The sequence below is a fragment of the Lacerta agilis genome, chromosome 6 (genome assembly GCF_009819535.1).
Source record: "Lacerta agilis isolate rLacAgi1 chromosome 6, rLacAgi1.pri, whole genome shotgun sequence".
Taxonomy (NCBI): Eukaryota; Metazoa; Chordata; class Lepidosauria; order Squamata; family Lacertidae; genus Lacerta; species Lacerta agilis.
This window is the reverse complement of record NC_046317.1, coordinates 8,876,969-8,898,508: the sequence shown is the minus strand read 5'-3', so window position 1 is coordinate 8,898,508 and position 21,540 is coordinate 8,876,969. Positions and strand designations below refer to the sequence as shown.

The window sequence follows — 21,540 nt, the reverse complement described above, 5'->3', positions numbered from 1 at the left end:
CAGCAAGTAACGACACGGCCTTTTCTGTGGTGGTGCCTCTGCTACTGAGCTCCCTCCCTCCTGAGATTTATCGATGTTGCTGTCAGTCATTTTTCTGACCCCCATGAAAAACATGTTTATTTCTCTACTATTCTAGCTAGAGCAATCAACATGCCTGTTGAGGAGTCAGAAATGAGAGCCAGCACTATTTTCCCAGAGGACAACGATGTTATCTCTCCGCCATAAACAAGCCCCACGAGGGCAATGTCTGATTTTGGTGGCTGTTAATAAAATTCATGTGCCCCCAAATGCTCCTGGCTCTAGATTATTGTGTCAGCCTGCGCATGTTCAGAACAGACAGACAACGCCTTTGCAACAAGTCCTTGCAGAATCAAGGAACCAAGAGCTGCTGGTGCCTTTTTGCAGGATTTTTCCTCTACTATGTTGCAGTGATAAAGGAAATTGCACTTTGCACGGCAGCCAAGTCTGGGCAAAGTTGAGGGCCCAAGGACTTGAACGCCTGGTCCAGAAGAAAAATCAATAGCAAATGAGTTCCCCAAGTTGCCCCACCAAGAGCTGTTAAGCTGTAACGTCCAAACACACAGGGACGGCTTATCTGCAACCTGGTGTCCTTTCACCCCAACAAGTTAAACTCTACAAGGGTGATATCTTCAACTGCAGTGCCCACATCCCTTGCAAGGCTCCGTCCTCTGGAGCAGGTTGCAGCTGGAGTGATTTGCCCCAGATATATCAGGTCAAGTCCACACTTTGATCCAGAAGCCTCTGGTTGCCACCAAGGGAGCACAAGCCCCTCCACTGAGTCAACTGCTCGTGTGAAAAGGCAAGCATGTACAGTAGTTTGGGAGAATAGTAACTGCACCAGGAAATCGCAAACCAGTTGCTGCCGGACATGCTTCATATCGGGCAAAATTATGCAAGGGAATCTACTTGCCGCCAATTCACTTCTCTAACAGCCCTTGCTCATTCCACGAGGCTGAAAGTCAGCCGCTTCTGCTGAAGGAGCCCCCCCCCCCGTCCTGCCATTCAGCATCCTGCCAGCCCTGGACAAAAGCCCCATCTTCTGGCATGTTTATCTCAGTTGCTGAGAGCGTGGTGCTGAGAACCGCCAAGGTTGCAGGTTCGATCCCCGCATGGGATAGCTGCATACTCCTGCATTGCAGGGAGTTGGACTAGATGATGCCCAGGATCCCCTCACAAGCCCTGCCGTTTTTGCAAACGCACTGTCAAGCTTTGCCACTATCTCAGCTTGACCAGCAGCGGCTTGCGGCCAGCAGGATTCACGCCTGAGGGCCAGGAGCCGCCAGCAGCCGCCCGCTATAGGCAAAAGCGCCCCGGCGGATGGGGCCGCCGGGCCCAAGAGCCGGGGAAAAGGCCGAGCAGGAGCAGGGTGCCCAGCTGCAGGAAGCTCTGCCTGACTCCGAAGACCCTTGCCCTCCCGCCCCGTCGACCCGGATTCACTGCCGTCGCCGCCCAACAAGAGCACGCCGAAAAAAGCAGTAAAATAGATTTATTGAAAGCAAGTTCATGCTTTCACAAGACTTTGATAATGTTTTATATTTGCAAATACGTTTTTCTGCTATACTGACTTTCATTCTGATATTTTGTGTTAATCAAGTTGCTGTTTTCTGTGAGCCGCTTTCTTGATCATTGAAAGTAGGAGCCTTTTTCTGCTCAAGGGTGGAGTAAAATGTTTTCAGTAAATAAAACAAAAGATTCAGGAGATTCAGAAAGATTTCTAAACCTCAGAAGAAAAGGTAGAGAATAGTGATTGCAACAAAGCAAAGCAATTCTCCCAGCAACCATTTTGCTAGGGTGCATTTTGAATCCATTTAAAGCGGGAAATATGAATATCCTCCCCATAAAGTCCACAACCAGGACAACTAAGTTATTGGACTCAGGCAGAGATGGGAGACGAGGAGCAAGGGGGGAAAGCCAGCTGAATCACCCACCAGCACAGTGATCACATGAACAAGGCTGGTACAAAAGCTAATAAATCTTTCGCAAACCTTTTAAAATTCATTCTGAGTTCTTCAGGCTGCAGTGAGCCAGTAAAACTGAGAAAGGACCGGTGCCCTTGCTCTCTTAGCTACCCCAAACCCCATTGTATGTTGCAGAACACATTGCCTGTAGATTCTGTATGATGCTGCAAACTCTCAAAGAGCCCCATTTGAGTCATACTTGTGGCACAATTACATTATCTTGGGGAGCATCACATATTTATATTTCTATCATTTTTAACATAACCAAGAAGCTGGGAAACTGTGTTCTGCTAGAAAAGGCAAGTGCAAGAAGCCTCTGCATTGCTGCAAGTGTAAAACATTGCTCAATGGAACCATTTTCCTATTGAAAAGACTTTCCACTACATCTGTGCTGCCGCCTATTGGCAATTTAAGTACCACTTACATAAATGGGTTGTGGAACAAGGTGCAAAGTTCAACAAATTCATTTTGCAGGCGACCAAGAGATATACTAATGACTCAATTCAGAGGCTACTACAGGAGTAGTATATTTAAAACCAGGCATTACTATACAACAAGCTCTAGCTTTGGTCTCTGGTGTCTAATTTTTATAGTTTTATGGTCCCCCCCATGTAAACTGCCTCATGAGGGCTTCTTCTAAAACAAGGGTGGGGAACCTCTGGCCCCCAATCTTCTGGATCTGGTCCACAGCCTCCCCTCTTCAGACCTGCTTCCCCATGGCAAACGGAAATGTGCCTGGCCCCAGCTCCCACAAAGTCTAAGTAGACTTTGAAATTAAATATGTTTCTTCTGTAATGTTTTAAACTGCTTCTATTTTACTGTTGGTTTTATTTTTAAGTGGCAGACTGTCCTGAATAAAGTTTCTAAAAAATAGTGGGATACTAATTATCAATAAAAATAGATTTTTGCAGAAGTTAACTTATCCAGTATCAGTTGACAATGAATACAACTGTTTCCTTTAACATTACTCTCACGGTCCGTTGGCAAATCTATCCTACCAGTAATCCGAAGTTCGATAAAGTACAGAAGTAAGACAGAGCACAAACACATACCTGACAGCCCCTCCATTACAACGGATTATTCCTAAAACCAGGAATTAAAGATGTTCCTCAAAATGCATTGGGAACCACATTCACTGTATAAGAGTCTTTTCTTACAACCAGCACTGCCATTTTCACCAAACAAGCAACAGCAACAAAGCTGCAATACACATTCAAGTCCAGCCCCACTCTCCAAGATCTTGCTCCTAGTAAAAAATAAAATAAAAAAGGATACCTGAATATTACAGTACTAACAAAAAAATTACTCACCAGGCAAACAGTTGCTTCCTCCCAAAGTTTCACTCTATTTAGGGCCAGTAACTGCCCTGTTAAGCTGATTCTGCATAGAAGCCCGGAAAATACCAATAGTAGTTCTCTGCTTCCCTCTGAACCATCAGGGGAAAGCTGATAAAATTCTGGTCTTCTGTAGCCAAGGCTCAACACTACACTCCTGACCAATCTGATTTGGGTACCTAGGAAGCAGATGATGACGATGATTAAACATTGCGCATTAAAAAGCTTCCCTATATACAGGGAAGGCAGATAAGGCAGCAGTTGTCACTTTCCACAATTTCAAAATCAACTGTGTCCTGGGGGAACCAAGCTCCAGAACAAATTCACACTGCAGGTGGGCTATGCAAATAGCAGCAATGCAACCTTCCCCTCTAACTTCCTACAGCAAGTTCACTGGATGACTTAGATTGTTTTCAAACCATGGAATACTCTCCCCGAGGTAGGTTCTCCTGATAATGTGAAGGCCCTTTTGGTGCCAGGCCAGAAGCCTTTAATTTCCCAAGACATTGCAACAGCTGAGGAGATTGCAGACTTGGTTATAGCTATGAGATATTTTTACTCCCCCATTTTACTAATTGTGGCTCTTCCCTAACATGCTTGTTCTACTATAGAAACTGTGCAGTTGTGACCAATTTCAGTGGGACTTCACTCCCTTATAAATGTGCTTATTACTGAAGCCGAACCTTACAGCAATGGGCCTTAACAGCTCTGGAAGCCTCCCCACCCCCACCCAAAATCTAGCTCAGCCACAAGGCAAGGAGCAGAGTTTACCCTTGTGCACTGGCAGAATGGGGATCCCAAGACAGGAGGAAGGGGATATCTTTTATGCAAACACTTGGGCTGGGCCCTCCTCCTTTTCATGAACCGACATCTAAAGGGCTGGCACAGTGCTGTTTTTGCTTAAGTTACCAGCATTTTTCCTTCTACCGGGGGAATAGCAACCCGACTACAGGCGCCACATAACCCCCGCGCCTCCCCCACCTATTTCTCCACGGAGCCCGGTGGCGCCCACTCTGCGGAACTCCCTGCCTCTTGAGAACAGGACGGCGCCTTCCTTCTGCCGCGCTCGCTTCGGCACCTGCTGGGTAACGGAAAGACGACCCCGGGCGCTCGGAAACGCCATGGGGAACTTAAAACTTTTTCGTGAAATAAACGCATGAGGACGAGCAGGGCTGAGGGATCCCGCCCGGCCTCACAGACAGGCCACCCGCGCGCCTTCCACCCACCGCATGGGGCCGGCCGAGTTTGGCGAGGCGGAAGGCCTCCGGGGGGACGCGGGGCCCGGGTAAGGCGGCGCCGAGAGCCCCCACGGCCGCCGGGAGACGCGACGCGGGCGCCGCCAGCGCAGCCATCGCCCTCGGAGCCGCTTCCCTTTCGCGCCTCTCGCTCAAAGCGAGGCGCGGAGCTCACTGCGCATGGCAGGAGGCGCGCGCCCACGGTGGGCGCATGCGCAACAGGGGGCCCTCCCGACACCTTCCCTCGCGCCTTTCCCCTACTCCTCGTCTTCGCGCCTCGAACCTCACTGCGCATGGCAGGGAGCACGCACATGCGCGGCGGAGGCCATCCAGCGCTAAGGCCACGGAAAGATCAGGAGTTTACAGGGCGAGTGCGGAGAGTGGCCTGTGGCCTGCAGGGGGCGCTCTTCGGAATCAGGGCGCTCCACAGTAAATATGTATGCTGTACATACTGTATGATGATTTTGCGGTGGTCTTTGGCTAAGGGGGTTGAGCAATGTCCAAAGTCTTTAAAAGCTCCTGCACACTTTTGCTCAGGGTCTCTCCGTGCTTGGAAGGAGAAGAGGGAACTCTGTTACAACAGTACAAATAAAGATCTGCCTTGCTTTCCTCTGGATCCTGCCTCCATCCATTCTTCTCTGTCCGACCATGGACTTGGGGGGCTCAGAGTCCCATGCCAAACCCCAATTTTTACATCAGAGGCACACGAAGAAGGGCCTCAGAGGATGACCTGGGGACCAGCATAGGCGTAATATGCTCAAACTGTATTGCTCTGGGGAGCAACCTGGCCGCTGAATTCTGTACCTGCTGAAGTTTCCAGTCTTCAAAGACAGTTGCAGATATAATACCACACATAGGGGAGTGTTATTGGGTTGTTGTTGTTTTTGTGTGTGTGTGTGTGTGTGTGTGTGTGTGTATATACACAGAAAAAAATCAATACTATATATATATATATATATATATATATATATATATATATATATAAATGTTCCCATTGTGTGTACGCTGGAAACCTATGTTCTCCGTAACCGCTGCACCAAACAGCATCAAATTAGGACAAAGCGTAACTTGACCATCAAGGAAGGATCTGGCATAATAATTTTTTTTTTTTAAACCACACCTGTCATACCTAAAATAAAGGATAAAGGGGGGGGGAGTGGCACGCCTATTATACCTCACCAGCAACAGAAATGAAGACACCAACAGCATCCAATAGAAAGGCGGATTGCCTGCTGACGTCATCAGACCTGTGCCGACAAATAATGCCCCTTCCACCATTTTATAACTGCCATCTGTAAGCACCCAAGGACTTTCTGACACAAACTGCTTAGTGGAAATGTGGGAAAGAGACGGAGCATGAGTCAGGGCAGTTGCGGAAGAGAGTGGGGAGAAAAAAAATGCAGGAGCGAAATAAGCCCAAGGCTGCCTGAGAGGTCGCAGTGAGTAAGACTGGCTCTGAGGGGATTTTGTCGCTGGGGTGCGTAATTTTGGGACTGGGGTGGGGGAGAATGCTCTTTTTAATGCTGTAGAGCAAGGGGCCAGTTAATTGTGAGGAGGTGCGCTTTTACTGTAAAAAAGACCACAGCAAGGCCCACAGTAGGCCTCCATAAGGTGCCCAGTGCCCTCAATTAACATGGCCGCTGCACACTCAGACATTGTAACATTTCCCAAGTGCCCTCACCTAAAATGGCCGCCGCAGCTTCGCATGTTCAACACACACAGTCCCAAGTGATCAATACCACCGAACAATGTGTTCTTTTATGTAAAATGCACCTCTGGGTTTTTTTGTGGGGCATAAGAATTCGTTCATTCACATGGTCTGAGGGACAGTGGACCAGCTCACGGCTGAAAAAGGTTGCTGACCCCTGCTCTAGAGGGACAGGGAAGAACGAAAACAGGAGCTTCCAGAATACATTCGGGGTCAGAATTTAAAAAAGCAAAAAACCCCACAGCAATGCGTGGCCTGGGCAGCTAGTGTGTGTGTGTGTGTGTGTGTGTGTGTATACTATACTATACTATATATAGTATTGATTTTTTTTCTGTGAACCACCCTGAGACCTCCAGGTATAGGGTAATATAGAAATTCAATACAATAATAATAATAATAATAATAATAATACTTGAATCAAAGTTCAGTATAGTTGGAATGCCCTCTTACATGCAGGTTTGCTGCTCATTTTCCCTTTGTATTGGATCAAAGGAAAACTGCAAGTCCCCTCAAAGTTGGGCTGCTGCCAACCTAGAAGTTTGAAAGCCCGCAGTGCAAGTAGATAAATAAGTACCGTTCTGGCGGGAAGGTAAAAAGCGTTTCCATGCGCTGCTCTGGTTCACCAGAAGCGGCTTAGTCATGCTGGCCACATGACTCGGAAAAACTGTCTGCGGACAAACGGCGGCCTCTAAAGTGAGATGAGCGCCGCAACCCCAGAGTCGTCCGTGACTGGACCTAACGGTCAGGGGTCCCCTTTACCTTTAATTCTGATGGCACTACCCTAAGTGCCAACTCACACCACAATGGAAAATATGTAAAATAAAATATAGTGCGGATGCCAGTCAACAATCCAGTGTTGCCTGCTGTGTAATAAAAGGTACAGCCTCAATTCTATGCCTTCTTGTTGAGTAGGGCCTTTTTGTGTTTCACTGGGCTTACTTTAAAGTACGTAGACTATTTGCACCTCCCCCCTGCCAAGCCTGGGCATGAGGAGGTTTTGGCCGGAGCAACCCAGATTTTGCAAAGCAAACCTGAGGCTCCAAAGTTACCGCCCCCCTCCCCAACGCATAATTCTGCACACTTTGGCTGTGGATGGTGAACATCAGACCACTAGGTATCAGGGTCTTGTCTGAAAAAGACTGAAGTTCCATGTTCAGGGCCCTCAACACAACGGAGGGGAGGAATGCAAGCTCAAAAAGGAAGCAGCGGCAGGTGGTTTCTGCTTAGCTTGAAAGGTTTTTCTAGTTGTTTGCCTACAGCAGTACTAACAGGCTGCAAACTCCCAAGGTGGGGTCTGCAGCCAGGCCCAACCCCCCTGTCACTACCTGGCTCCATCCCTGTTACAGCAGCTGCACTGTTTATTTCCCAGGCACCCCGTTTTAGCTCCTATGCTGTGGCCCCTGCTAAGCCTTGGGAGAGCCAGCAATCCTAAAATGAATGGCAAGGAGGACAAGTCTAGAGAAACCACCAACTTGGGCCAGTTTAGAAGACAAAAAATGCAGCAGGCCAGCTTTGGGGAGGAAAGAGCTCCTCACAGGGACACTGGAAGCAGTCCCCTGCCCTCTGTCCCCTGTCCCAAGCCAGCAGCAGGCAAAAATGAACTGGCAGCGGGTGAGCCATCTTTTCCAAGTGGCATCCTGCGTTTCGGCTTGGCAGGGCAGACATGGACAGTCTGCTGTCCACCAATACATGTCTTAAGAACAGCAACCATGTTTATCGCTCTCCAAGATTCGGCATAAAATTTCAAGTTGGATTATGCAGTGTGAGAGCAGCAATGCGGAAACTCAGGTAGGTAGATGCCACGGAGATTCAAGCAGGCAGTACAGTACTTAAAACTATGCAACCTGCCTCCACAAGAGGTAGCGGCAGCTTTATAGGAGGAAGGGATAAAATTCACAGACAATATTGACAGTTCCATTCTACTTTCTCTGTCAGAGGCAGCGTGCGTCCGGGAACCAGTTGGTGGGAGAGCGCTGATCCAGTCACGGGCTCCGTGTGGGCTTCTCAGAGGCAACGGGTTGGCCACAGAATTGCTGGACTAGATCTGCTCATCTTACGTTCTTTAAGCATACAATTCCACTGGGCACGGTCACCCTGGCAGGTCTTCCACACCCCTCTGGCAAGCACCACCAACTCGTGTGCCTCCTCCTTGAGAGGTCCGGAGAGTGGCAGGACAAAAACGGGGCCTTCTCTGCAGTGGCTCCCTGTCTCCAGAATGCTCTCCCCAGGGAAGTTCGCCTGGCACCTTCATTAGACACCTTTAGGTGCCAGGCAAAAACGTTCCTTTTTAATGATGCCTTTGGTTGACCTAGTCGACATACTATGCCCTTTTAAATGTGGATCTTTTTTTGGGGGGTGTTATTGGGTTATTATTTTTATTTTGAATTTATATATTGTGATCTTTTCTGTGAACCGCCCTGAGAACTCTGGGTATAGGGCAGTATATTAATTCAATAAATAATAATAATTTTAAAAATAACCACAGTTTTTACCATGTGCTGCCTCTGCAGGGCTAGAGCTCTTGGCCACAGGAAAGTGTCTGGTGTGCAGAGGAATAAGGCTTATAAACAGATTATATCAAGAATGAAGGGAAAGAGAGCAATTATGGTTAATGTTGGCTTTTATTTGATTTTTTTATAATTAAAATATAATTGCATTATTGAAAGATTTAAAGGCTTCCCATGAAGCCACAGAGGGAGTGTCATCTAGTTATTGCACACCCAGCCAAGATGCACCAAAGCAGAGTAAACGGTGGTCCCTGCCAATCCGAGAAGTGCCAAAGAGCCGAGGACTCCTCGGTTTCGTTTCTTGGGATCTGTAAGGAAAAGGTGAGGTTCACAAGACTCACTCTTGGTACAAGAAACAAGGTGAGCAGCTGATACTCCAGCTTCACTTGTTGCAAGAAGCCTTTCTTTTCGGCTACCCAACCAGAGCGCCAAAACTTTCAAAGTGTGCAGGATGGAGAAATTGTACCTAGGATAAACTTCCCTGTGGTTGTTTTGCCCGCAAAGGGCAAACCTCTAAAACACTAAGTTTTAATTTTTTATCGTCCCCTTCAAGATATGCTGTCAAAGGCAATACACAGGCTTCAGTACAAAACGTTAAAGAGGCTTTGGTGGCCAAATGTCAACAGGACACACGTTCATGAACTACTATTGCTGCCTTCCTAGACTGCTCCTTCTCACACCTTCCAGAGAGGACCTCCATGTACTCTGCCCATGCTTGCACCCCAGAGAGGTCACTTTGCTGCTAACGCAGGAAAAACTACGCGGGAGGCAGCAGTTACGAGTTACCAGTCTCTGCAGCCACAGTGGTTCTCCAGCCGCTTGACTTCACCCTGAAAGGTGCACTCCATTGTCTCTCAAAACAGATGGATGACGACGACAACAACAACAATGTATTTGGAAAATATTGTCGCACCCTACCTTGATGTTATGCATGAGATGGTGGTCTATAAGCATATTGCAAATAAATTTGAAAGCAAAAACCAGCAGCCTTGCTGATTCTAAATGGGGAGAAATCCTGTAGTTTTGAGATTTCGGGGTGTGTTTGGAGGGATATGTGTGTGTGTGTGCAACCCATGTGTACATCATCTAGTGTTCCATATGTGAAATATTTATTTTATTTACCAAAATTTATATTCTGCTTGATTGTAACCCCCCCTCAAAAAAAAAGCGATGGGGGGGGAAGCAATGAAATTATCAGTGTGCTTCTCTACTCAAGTCAACACTTCAGTATGTGCTTCAGTGAATGCATAGGGGACTCTCTTTTTCTGGCAAAGGAGGATGGAGTTAAGGCATTGCATAATGGGATAAAATCCCACTGTTTTTATTCTAAATATACCGTATTTTTTGCTCCATAGGGCGCACCAGACCATAGGGCGGACCTCGTTTTTAGAGGAGGAAACAAGAAAAAAAATATTTTTCTGGTTTTCCTCCTCTAAAAGCCCTGTTAGTTGAGGATCAACTCAAATTTGTGCAGCTTTTTTTCGAAGGGAAAAGTCCTTTTTTGAGAATCAGCTCAAAGTTTTGCAGCTTTTTTGCATAGGGAAAAGCCCTGTTTTTTTGAGGATCAGCTCAAAGTTTTGCAGCTTTTTGCAAAGGGAAAAGCCCCGTTTTTTGAGGATCAGCTCAAAGCTTTGCAGCTTTTTTTGCAAAGGGGGGAAAGCAAAGAGGAAAAGCCCCATTTTTATGGGGTTCAACTCACATTTCTACAGCTCCTTAAGGAAAGGGAGCCGTTTCTACAGTTTCCAGACAGATAATCTAATCAGCCAGTCACATGTTGCTGGGGAAACAAACAACCTCCCTCTGCAGCACATTCAACAATGGAGGCCTGGGCAAGGGGGCAGGGCTGAAAGGGAGTCGGGGACTCCTCTTTCTCCCGATCTCTTGCTGATCAGCTGCTGAGCGGGGTCCTTTCAACACCCCCTTTTCTCTTTGTAAAATAAAAAGCACGATTCTCTTTTGGCCCCTGGGCAATTCGGCTCCAGGGACCACCATTTGCTCCATAAGACGCACAGATATTTCCCCTTACTTTTTAGGAGGAAAAAAGTGCGTCTTATGGAGCAAAAAATACAGCAGCTTCCCACTCTTATGGGAGAGGGGGCGGGAAGCATAAGACAGACCAGGCATGGCCAAACTTGGCCCTCCAGCTGTTTTGGGACTGCAACTCCCATCATCCCTAGCTAACAGGACCAGTGGTCAGGGATGATGGGAATTGTAGCCCCAAAGCAGCTGGAGGACGAAGTTTGGCCATGCCTGAGATAGACCATTCCTCTTGATTCCCAACTGTTTGCTCTGGTTTCCAAGCTCTTGCACAGAGCATGGAAGAGTTTGGCAACAGATCCAATTGGGATCCAAGGAAAACTGTCCAATTGGAGCAACTCTGCAGGTGACGAACGGATTGCGTTTACCAGCCCCATAAACCCACCTCCTGTGTAGTAGCCATAAGCATAAAGCAGTCTTCCGATGATCCAAGATGCACCAAGTCCTGTAGCAACCCGCTGGGGGAAAAAAAAAGCAGAAACTGTCACTGCTCACAGAGGGGGCTGGTGCTGACAAGAATGTGCAACAGGGAAGAGGAGATCAGCTTCTATTTTGTCTCCAGTTTTGTTTTAACATCTATATGGAACAAAAGGGGGCAGTCAATAGAAGTTTTGGAGTGAGTGGTGATCAGTATGATGACACTGAGAGCTGTTCCGAAAGTGGAACCGACTCCCCTTCGGATGGCTGTGGATTCTCCTTCCATGGAGGTATTTAAGCAGATTAGATGGCGATCTGTCATGGATGCTCTAGTTGAGATTCCTGCATTGCAGGGGGTTGGGCTGGATGACCCTTGGGGCCCCTTCCAACTCAACAAGTCTATGGTAACGTTTGATTTAGGAGCAGCTGCCTGGACACAGTGGAGTGCAGAAAGAGAACCAATAAGCGGCGTTTCAGTCCTGAGAAGGCGGAGACCCTGTTGAGCGGAGGCTCCCTTGTCCAGGAAATGGGTCAACTACCTGTCCTGGACTTGATTACACTCTCCTGTAAAGGAGTTTTGAGGTCCTCCTTGACACATCAACTGTCATTAGAGGGTCAAGCAGCCTCTGCGATAGGAGTGCCTTTTCCGAACTTCACGTGGTACACCAGCCGTAGCCATTTATGGATGATGATGAGGATAATTTATTTATTTATTTATACCCCGCCCATCTGGTTAGGTTTCCACAGCCACTCTGGGCGGCTTCCAACACAATGTTAAAATACAATAATCTTTAAACATTAAAAGCTTCCCAAAACCCTTCAGATGTCTTCTAAAAGTCTGGTAGTTGTTTTTCGCTTTGGCATCTGGTGGGAGGGCTTTCCACAGGGCGGGTGCCACTCCCGAGAAGGCCCTCTGCCTAGTTCCCTGTAACTTGGCTTCTCGCAGCGAGGGAACTGCCAGAAGACCCTTGGCACTGGACCTCAGTGTCTGGGCAGAACGATGGGGGTGGAGACGCTCCTTCAGGTATAATGGGCAGGGGCCGTTTAGGGCTTTAAAGTTCAGCACCAACACTTTGAATTGTGCTCGGAAGCGTACTGGGAGCCAATGTAGGTCATTTCCTACATTGTGCATTTCCAGGCACAATTCAAAGTGTTGGTGCTGACCTTTAAAGTCCTAAACGGCCTCAGCCCAGTATACCTGAAGTAGCGTCTCCACCCCCATCGTTTCCCCCCCCAAGGAATGGAGGAACCAAAAAATAAGGTGGCTCTGAAGACTGGCAGAAGGCCGGGAAGGGAGTTTGTGTGTGTCTCAGAGAATAGCAGTTCTGGAGAAGGGAACGGCAGATGAACAGACAAGCAGGCATTCAGTAGGATATGTTTTGCTCTGGTAAAGACTGTCCTTTGTTCTTACTTTGAGATTCAAAGTAGAATTTGTCCCCCTGAGGCATACCAGATTTGACCAGTTACAGGTAGGTAGCTGTGTTGGTCTGTCGTAGTCGAAACAAAATAAAAAAAATTCTTTCCAGTAGCACCTTAAAGACCAACTAAGTTTGTTATTGGTATGAGCTTTCGTGTTCATTGGTATCTGAAGAAGTGTACATGCACACGAAAGCTCATACCAATAACAAACTTAGTTGGTCTCTAAGGTGCTACTGGAAAGAATTTTTTTTATTTTGTTCAGATTTGACCAGTATGGATGTTCCTGAACTCTGCTCCAGAGAAACTACAGCAGGGAATCAAGTACCTTGGGCTACGCAGTCACACCCGGGCTTTGCTCCCACTGAGCAGGCTGGGGAAAAACAAACCCCAAAGTCTCTCATCTTCGTACTTACCGGGAAATAGATTCCGCTCACTCCAAGAAAGAATAAGAAGGAGGAATACACTTCTAACCTACAAGAACAGAAAAAGTTGTGTGCATTGTGGCTCTGTTTCTGTTTTTAAATGCCAGCTGCCTCAGAGACCAGGACATCATTCTCAACAAGAGACTGCATAATAATAATAATAATAATAATAATAATAATAATAATAATAATTTATTTGTACCCCACCCATCTGGCTGGGTCTCCCCAGCCACTCTGGGCAGCTTCCAAAAAAATACATTAAAATATCACAGATTAAAAACTTCCCTAAACAGGGCTGCAAGGAAGAAGGCAGCAGATTTCACAGGTGTCCTTGAATAATTTGCACGCTTGCAATGACTCCTTCCTGTTACGGGAAAGTGAGTCCTCTGCAGCTATGTCCGGGTGCCACGGAGACAAAGACTGCTCTTCTGCACAGTGTATCCCTTATTGCATCTTCCCCGTTCCAACCTCTGGGATGTGCACACATGAATTAAGAGGAGGTTCAGAGCAGAATATCAAGGATTGGTATAAAGGGGAGAGAAGGAAGGCCGAGGCAGGAACACGGTTGATGTGCAAAGGTCCAAAGACAGGGACTCCCAACATATATTGATGTAGGAATCGCATACGCTCTCTTGACAAGAAGGGTCAGCAAAATTTCACTTGCGCAAGCTGGAAATTTCCCCAGGATTCCGTAACCCACCTTCCTGGCTGTTGCATGAGCTCTGTGCTCCAGCAATGCAGACTCCTGAACCACCCAGGGACCACCTGCCTCCGACAAGCCTTTCGCTGACAAGCCACTGGCCGGAGCAAGACACCCAACAGTCTCAAGGGCGGACACACAGAAGAGGGAACAGCCTTGTTTTCTCCTGCTCCAGAGGGTACGACTTGAACCAATGGCTTCAAGTTACAAGAAAGGAGATTCCAGCTAAACACCAGGAAGAACTTTCTGATGGTAAGAGCCATTTGACTCCCTTGGGAGGTGGTGGATTCTCCTTCCTTGGAGGTTTTTAAGCAGAGGTTGGACGGCCATCTCTCAGGGATGCTTTCGTTGAGATTCCTGCATTGCAGGGGGTTGAACTAGATGACCCTTGGGGTACCTTCCAACTCTAATAAGATTCTATGACAGGCGTTTAGAATATGGATTTCCTCAAGTGTTTTTATCAGCATGGCAGGGATTGCTGCACTGAGAATGGACAGGGTTTCCCAAAGCAACAGCAGTTGCAGCACTTGAGGCATTAAACACTTAAGAAACCAAAATTAAACACCTCGTGCCAAGGGCTACTCACGTGTTCTGGTGTGCCCTCTGGATACAGTTGAAGAGATGTCCATTTTCAGGGTCTGTGCTGTACATGTTTGGGTACTTTTGAGGGAGGTTGGTGGGGGGAGAGGGAGAGAGAAAGAGAAAAAGTGAATGTCCACACCTCATCAACTATGGAGTTGGAGGAGAAAGGTGTTGTTGTTGTAATTTATAAAAGGTAAAGGTAAAGGTATCCCTGACCGTTAGGTCCAGTCGCAGACAACTCTGAGGTTGCAGCGCTCATCTCGCTTTACTGGCAAAGGGAGCCAGCGTTTGTCCACAGACAGCATTCCGGGTCATGTGGCCGGCGTTACTAAGCCGCTTCTGGTGAACCAGAGCAGCGCACGGAAACGCCGTTTACCTTCCCGCCGGAGCAGTACCTATTTATCTACTTGCACTTTGACGTGCTTATGAACTGCTAGTTTGGCAGGAGCTGGGACCCAACAATGGGAGCTCACCCCATCACAGGAATTCGAACCGCCGATCTCAGGGCGGTTCACAGAATAAAATCAAAATAGAAAACCACAAAATACATAATAAAAATAAAAACAACAACCCAATAGCGCCTCCCCACAAAGAGCCACGTTTTAAAAGGGCATAGTATGTCAGTCAGCTCAACCAAAGGTCTGGTTAAAAAGGAACATTTCTGGTGTATAATGAAGGCACCAGGCAAACCTCTCTGGGGAGAGCATTCCACAGATGGGGAGCAACTTCAGAGAAGGCCCCGTTCTCGTGTTGCCACCCTTCGGACGTCTCGAGGGGGAGGCACACGAAGGAGGGTCTCAGAAGATGATCGCGGGGTCTGGGTAGGTTCATATGGAAAGAGGCGGTCCTTGAGGTATTGCGGTCCTGAGCCGTTTAAGTGTTCCACGTGCTACCTAGTGATCAATGTGTTACTCTATTCCCACACCCAATGGGCACACCCAGAATGGAGCTATAGCAGCCACTGACTGATTGGGCTTCTGTTTTGCACTTTGCCAGAAACACACATTCATAGACATACCATGTTAGGTGGGTCAATTAAAACTGTGTCTGAGCGTGCTCCTTCTGTGCGAGACTTTCCTGCTGTTTGCTGCCATCTTTCCCTTCCCACCTGCCGCAAGCCTTCCCACCATGGCAGCAGAGGAAGAAACTCTCCTTTTTCCCAGCCTGGTCTCCGGCCAGACCCGGAAGCAGCCATGGTGTCTCAAGCAAAAGTCAACAAAGGGTCCAGCAAACAGTAGCAGGTGAAACAAGCCAGCTCGCTCCCCACAAGGGGGAATAAGAGCCCAAACACAACAGCCGCAACCCTCCCCTCCCAAGTTGTTTCTTCTCCTTTTATGTTTGCCTGCAAACTGCATTTCAAAGGCTATTTGCAGCAGTGAACTAATACAGAAGCAAGAGTACCAAGGAAGAGGAGTGGTAGGGACAAGGCTTGCCAGTCTTATGGCTGAAGTCCCCCACGCATTCCTGAGGCACAAGAAACAATGCACAAAGCCCAGCTCCAGCTGTTTTTAGAGAGGCTTATGACTCACCAACAGAGAGCAGAGCAGACACACCCTCTGGCCTCCTTCCCAATTGTGGCACCAAAGCCTTCCAGGAAGAGGAGAGGAAGTCTTTTCTGTGCACAGGACTCCTCTGTTTCGGAGACCCCTGGAAAATGGCTCACCTTCTCCCCAAGAGATGCTAGCAGCTGAAAACCACAGAAGATAGCAAGAGTGGCCATGCAGCTTGTTCCCCCTACAGCAGCTTTCAAGTTAGAAACATTGGCGCAGCACTGCCAGCTGTGGGCGATTGCAAAAGCCAACTCACAATTTCCTCGCCCAAGTCCTCACAGATGAAAAACACACAGAGAGTTGGAAGCTTGATGTGAAGATCAAATCTACTGTCAAGGACGCCCCGAGCCACCTTCAAGGCCTGCCTACATAATGCGTGCAAACACCAGCACTGGAACAGATTCAAGGTCTACCTAGGCCGTTTCCATCACGGCCACCCAAGTGCTACTTGGGCGTTGCAAGCAGGACATGAAGGGAAGAGCCCTCTCAGCAACTGGCACTCAGAGGTACACTGTCTTTGACTATGGAGGTTCCACTGAGGCAGCATGTCGCCTGGCAGAAAGTAGCATTAGCTGCCTGCAGTGTTGCCATTTGCACATGGCTTACTCAAGAGCGCACCAAAGGAAAGAGGGACGGAACCCCACCCACTTTCCAGCCAGCAAAGGGGGGAAATCCCACGCTACTGGCCATGAAGTCTAAAAAAAACATGCTTCTTTGAAAAAAGAAGAGTTTTGATTTGATATCCCACTTTATCACTACCCTAAGGAGTTTCAAAGCGGCTAACATTCTCCTTTCCCTTCCTTCCCCACAACAACACTCTGTGAGGTGAGTGAGGCTGAGAGACTTCAGAGAGAAGTGTGGACCAGCCCAAGGTCACCAGCAGCTACATGTGGAGGAGCAGGGAATCAAACCTGTTCACCAGATTACGAGTCTACTGCTCTTAACCACTACACCACAAAGGAAAAACAGACCCCACAGGAATAAGCAGAATGATCAGATCATATTGGATATGCTGCATCTGTACTCTTGTCTTCCCAGAGACTTGATGCAGCAACGCGGCCGCCCCCTCACTGAACATTGTATTTCTTGCGGGCTTTCCCCACATTGATGGCTAGGTGTGTTACAAGATGAAACTGGCAGCACCAGTGAGAATCACATAGCCGTATTCCTTCGAGAGAACCACCATCTTGGCACTGAGGAGAGGGGAAAGGGGAAAGTTAGTCCAAGGCCAAGAATCAGAATCGCTCCCCACCCCCGCCCCGCCAAGACACACAGAGTGGGCAAAAACCCATCACTCTGGAAGCAACAGAAGGCAACAGGTCACAGCGAGAAGCCTCCTGGCCCTAAGCACAATAGGAAACGGATCTGAGAGTAATACAAAGGAGCAGAGCACAAACCAAGTGGAGGCCAGTCTCTGCAGTCCAGCAACTCAGAAGCCGGCTTCCAGTTCCATTGCTACCCTAGCTCCAAGTAAAGAAATGATGCCAAAAGCCATAGATATGTCGGCACTGGTTGTAAGGGGTCGGAAGAACATACTGAAATGTATTGTAAACAGAACTACAGGTGAAACTCGAAAAATTAGAATATCGTGGAAAGGTTCGTTTCTTTCAGTAATTCAACTTAAAAGGTGAAACTAATATATGAGATGGACTCATGACATGCAAAGCGAGATATGTCAAACCTTCATTTGTTATAATTGTGATGATTATGGCATACAGCTGATGAGAACACCCAAATTAACAATTTCAGCCTTGGGTTTTTCATCAGCTGTACGTCATAGGCTAATCATCACAATTATAACAAACAAAGGCTTGACATATCTCGCTTTGCATGTCATGAGTCCATCTCATATATTAAACTCCAGTAGCTAATGAAAACAATTGCTTGCATAAATGGACTTTTCCACAATATTCTAATTTTTCAAGTTTCTCCTGTATCTGTGCCTTTAATCAACTTCCACTCAACCTGCATTTCTGCTGCCTTCCTCCAGAATTCGCTGATCTCCAATCTTAATTTCAGAACGGGGGGGGGGGGTGAGTTGCGTTCATCCACCTGGCAGACTTATTTGCGTTTGGAGCAACCACCAAAGGGAAGATACGCAGTGGGGTTAAGGGACGAGCCTTGCTGATATTCTGGAGAGGGGAGAACACAGTCTTCATTGCAGCCCACACTCTCTGTTTCCTCCTCAATTAAAATGCACATGTTTTGGTGCAGATCAGCTGCATGTTCCCCCCAGGGCATATTCTGCTCTTTCTCCTCCCCTAAACCTATCCATTCTCAAGAAATCAGCCCTGAGTGCTCACTAGAAGGACAGATCCTGAAGTTGAGGCTCCAGTACTTTGGCCACCTCATGAGAAGAGAAGACTCCCTGGAAAAGACCCTGATGTTGGGAAAGATGGAGGGCACAAGGAGAAGGGGACGACAGAGGATGAGATGTTGGACAGTGTTCTCGAAGCTACTAACATGAGTTTGGCCAAACTGCGAGAGGCAGTGAAGGATAGGCGTGCCTGGCGTGCTCTGGTCCATGGGGTCATGAAGAGTCGGACACAACTGAACGACTGAACAACAACCTGCTTGACTTCCAGGTTTGCTTGGAAGTAAGACCTGCAAAATTCAGTGGAATTTCCCCCCAGTAAGTAACTATAGGGTTGTAGCCCCAGGCAGTTCACATTATTTGGAGCAATGGCCTATACCAGGGGTCCCCAAACTAAGGCCCGGGGGCCGGCTGCAGCCCAACCACCTTCTAAATCCGGCCCGCAGGCAGTCCGGGAATCAGCGTGTTTTTGCATGAGTAGAATGTGTCCTTTTATTTAAAATGCATCTCTGGGTTATTTGTGGGGCATAGGAATTCGTTCATTTCCCCCCCTTCAAAATACAGTCTGGCCCCCCACAAGGTCTGAGGGACAGTGGACCGGCCCCCTGCTGAAAAAGTTTGCTGACCCCTGGCCTATACCTATTTCTTTATCCCCCTTTTCTTGTAGTAATTTCAGTTCCTTCTTTCAGTTGTAAAATGGCAAATGTGGCTTATAGCTTAATAATAATTAAAGCAACGCAAAATGAGCAAAGCAAACATAATGAAACAGCAAGTAACGACACGGCCTTTTCTGTGGTGGTGCCTCTGCTACTGAGCTCCCTCCCTCCAGTGATTTATCGATGCTGCTGTCGGTCATTTTTCTGACCCCCATGAAAAACATGTTTAATTCTCTACTATTCTAGCTAGAGCAATCAACATGCCTGTTGAGGAGTCAGAAATGAGAGCCAGCACTATTTTCCCAGAGGACAACGATGTTATCTCTCCGCCATAAACAAGCCCCATGAGGGCAATGTCTGATTTTAGTGGCTGTTAATAAAATTCATGTTCCCCCAAATGCTCCTGGCTCTAGATTATTGTGTCAGCCTGCGCATGTTCAGAACAGACAGACAACGCCTTTGCAACAAGTCCTTGCAGAATCAAGGAACCAAGAGCTGCTGTTTCAGCACATACATGCGTCAGGGTGCAGGTACAGTTTCAAACTACTGGAGTTCTCTATCCTCAAATGCCTCCATCAAACATGCCAGATATTCCACTCAGTCTTAACTAAAGGTAATGGTAAAGGGACCCCTGACCATTAGGTCCAGTCGCGGACGACTCTGGGGTTGTGGCGCTCATCTCGCTCTATAGGCCGAGGGAGCTGGCGTATAGCTTCCAGGTCATATGGCCAGCATGACTAAGCCGCTTCTGGCGAACCAGAGCAGTGCATGGAAACGCCCTTTACCTTCCCGCCGGAGCGGTACCTATTTATCTACTTGCACTTTGACCTGCTTTCGAACTGCTAGGTTGGCAGGAGCAGGGACAGAACGGGAGCTCACCCCGTTGCGGGGATTCGAACCGCCGACCTTCTGATCAGCAAGCCCTAGGCTCTGTGGTTTAACCCACAGCGCCACCTGCGTCCCACCTGTCTTAACTAGACCACCCCAAATCTCCAGTATCTGCCAAACTTGTCTATGAACTTGAAATCTACACATTCAGGGGAGGCTTTTCTGAAGCAACCCCCCCCCCCCAACAATACTCTAGCAGAAATCCTAGGCCGCGTAGGCTGAAAATCCCAGCAATGCACCCAGAGGAACTGCCTGAGCTTGAAGTACTGGAAAGGAGGAAGACAAAGACCAAAGGGTGCCCAGCAGGCAGCTATAAAATGCTCTGGGGCAGAGACTGCCTTTTTGCAGGACTATGTCTCAGTGATAAAGGAAATTGCACTTTGTGCGGCAGCCAAGTCTGGGCAAAGTTGAGGGCCCAGGGACTTGAACGCCTGGTCTGGAAGAAAAATCAATAGCAAATGAGTTCCCCTTGTGTAAAGTTGTCCCAAGTCCAAACACACAGGGACGGCTTATCTGCAACCTGATGACCTTTCACCCCAACAAGTTAAACTCTACAAGGGTGATATCTTCAACCGCAGTGCCCACATCCCTTGCAAGGCTCCGTCCTCTGGAGCAGGTTGCAGCTGGAGTGATTTGCCCCAGATATATCAGGTCAAGTCCACACTTTGATCCAGAAGCCTCTGGTTGCCACCAAGGGAGCACAAGCCCCTCCACTGAGTCAACTGCTCGTGTGAAAAGGCAAGCATGTACAGTAGTTTGGGAGAATAGTAACTGCACTAGGAAATCGCAAACCAGTTGCTGCCCGACATGCTTCATATCGGGCAAAATTATGCAAGGGAATCTGCTTGCTGCCAATTCACTTCTCTAACAGCCCTTGCTCATTCCACGAGGCTGAAAGTCAGCCGCTTCTGCTGAAGGACGCGCCCCCCCCCCCTGCCATTCAGCATCCTGCCAGCCCTGGACAAAAGCCCCATCTTCTGGCATGTTTATCTCAGTTGCTGAGAGCGTGGTGCTGAGAACCGCCAAGGTTGCAGGTTCGATCCCCGCATGGGACAGCTGCATACTCCTGCATTGCAGGGGGCTGGACTAGATGATGCCCAGGGTCCCCTTGCACCCCTATGATCTCTATGCTTAGCCGGGTTTTGCTCACAAGCCCTGCCGTTTTTGCAAACGCACTGTCAAGCTTTGCCACTATCTCAGCCCGACCAGCAGCGGCTTGCAGCCGGCAGGATTCACGCCCGAGGGCCGGGAGCGGCCAGCAGCCGCCCGCTATGGGCAAAAGCGCTCTGGCGGACGGGGCCGCCGGGCCCAAGAGCCGGGGAAAGGGCCGAGCAGGAACAGGGCGCACGGCTGCGGGAAGCTCTGCCCGGCTCCGAAGACCCTCGACCTCCCACCCGCCCCGTTGACCCGGACTCACCGCCGTCGCCGCCCAGCAAGAGCACGCCAAAAAACGCAGCGCCGCCCCGGGCCGAGAGGGAAGGGTTGCCCGGGTAGCCCAGCCCACGTCGGGGCGGATCCATCCGTGGGCGCCGCTGCTCCGAAACGCGGAGAGCGCAAGAGCGCCCTCTCCAATGGAGAAAGGAAAGTTTTAGTACATCTCTCTCTCTCTCTCTCTCTCTCTCTCTCTCTCTGTGTGTGTGTGTGTGTGTGTGTGTGTGAGAGAGAGAGAGAGAGAGAGAACATTAGCATTGCTTAGTTCTTTCCAATAAAGTATAAATAAAATTTAATAATTTTTTTAAAAAAAGCATTGCCTAGTTACCCTTTCTTTAAAAAAAATTATGCTTTTCAGGTT

At 48.3% G+C, this 21,540-nt stretch overlaps 2 protein-coding genes across 5 annotated transcripts in view; both read right to left on the bottom strand.

The window, feature by feature from the left end:
* LOC117048032 (microsomal glutathione S-transferase 3-like) overlaps positions 1 to 21,217 on the bottom strand; it is a 28,190-nt gene extending 6,973 nt beyond the window's left edge. Inside the window, exon 1 of one of the 4 annotated variants that reach the window (XM_033151358.1) lies at positions 21,166 to 21,217. Coding sequence is in view for 1 of the 4 variants with exons in the window: in XM_033151355.1 (XP_033007246.1) it covers positions 4,540 to 4,544 (5 nt within the window). In the remaining 3 variants the exon portion in view is untranslated. Of the gene's footprint in view, positions 1 to 1,458; positions 1,483 to 3,289; positions 3,493 to 4,539; positions 4,564 to 21,165 lie in introns of those variants that run through there. The other 3 variants (XM_033151355.1, XM_033151356.1, XM_033151357.1) reach the window with 3 other exon arrangements.
* MGST3 (microsomal glutathione S-transferase 3) lies at positions 8,859 to 17,083 on the bottom strand. Its single transcript, XM_033151359.1, is given in 6 exon segments — positions 8,859 to 9,071; positions 11,186 to 11,258; positions 13,050 to 13,107; positions 14,345 to 14,419; positions 16,962 to 17,016; positions 17,019 to 17,083. Coding segments are annotated over 6 exon segments (429 nt in total). The 5' UTR covers positions 17,077 to 17,083; the 3' UTR covers positions 8,859 to 8,961.
* Positions 21,218 to 21,540: the final 323 nt, after the last annotated feature.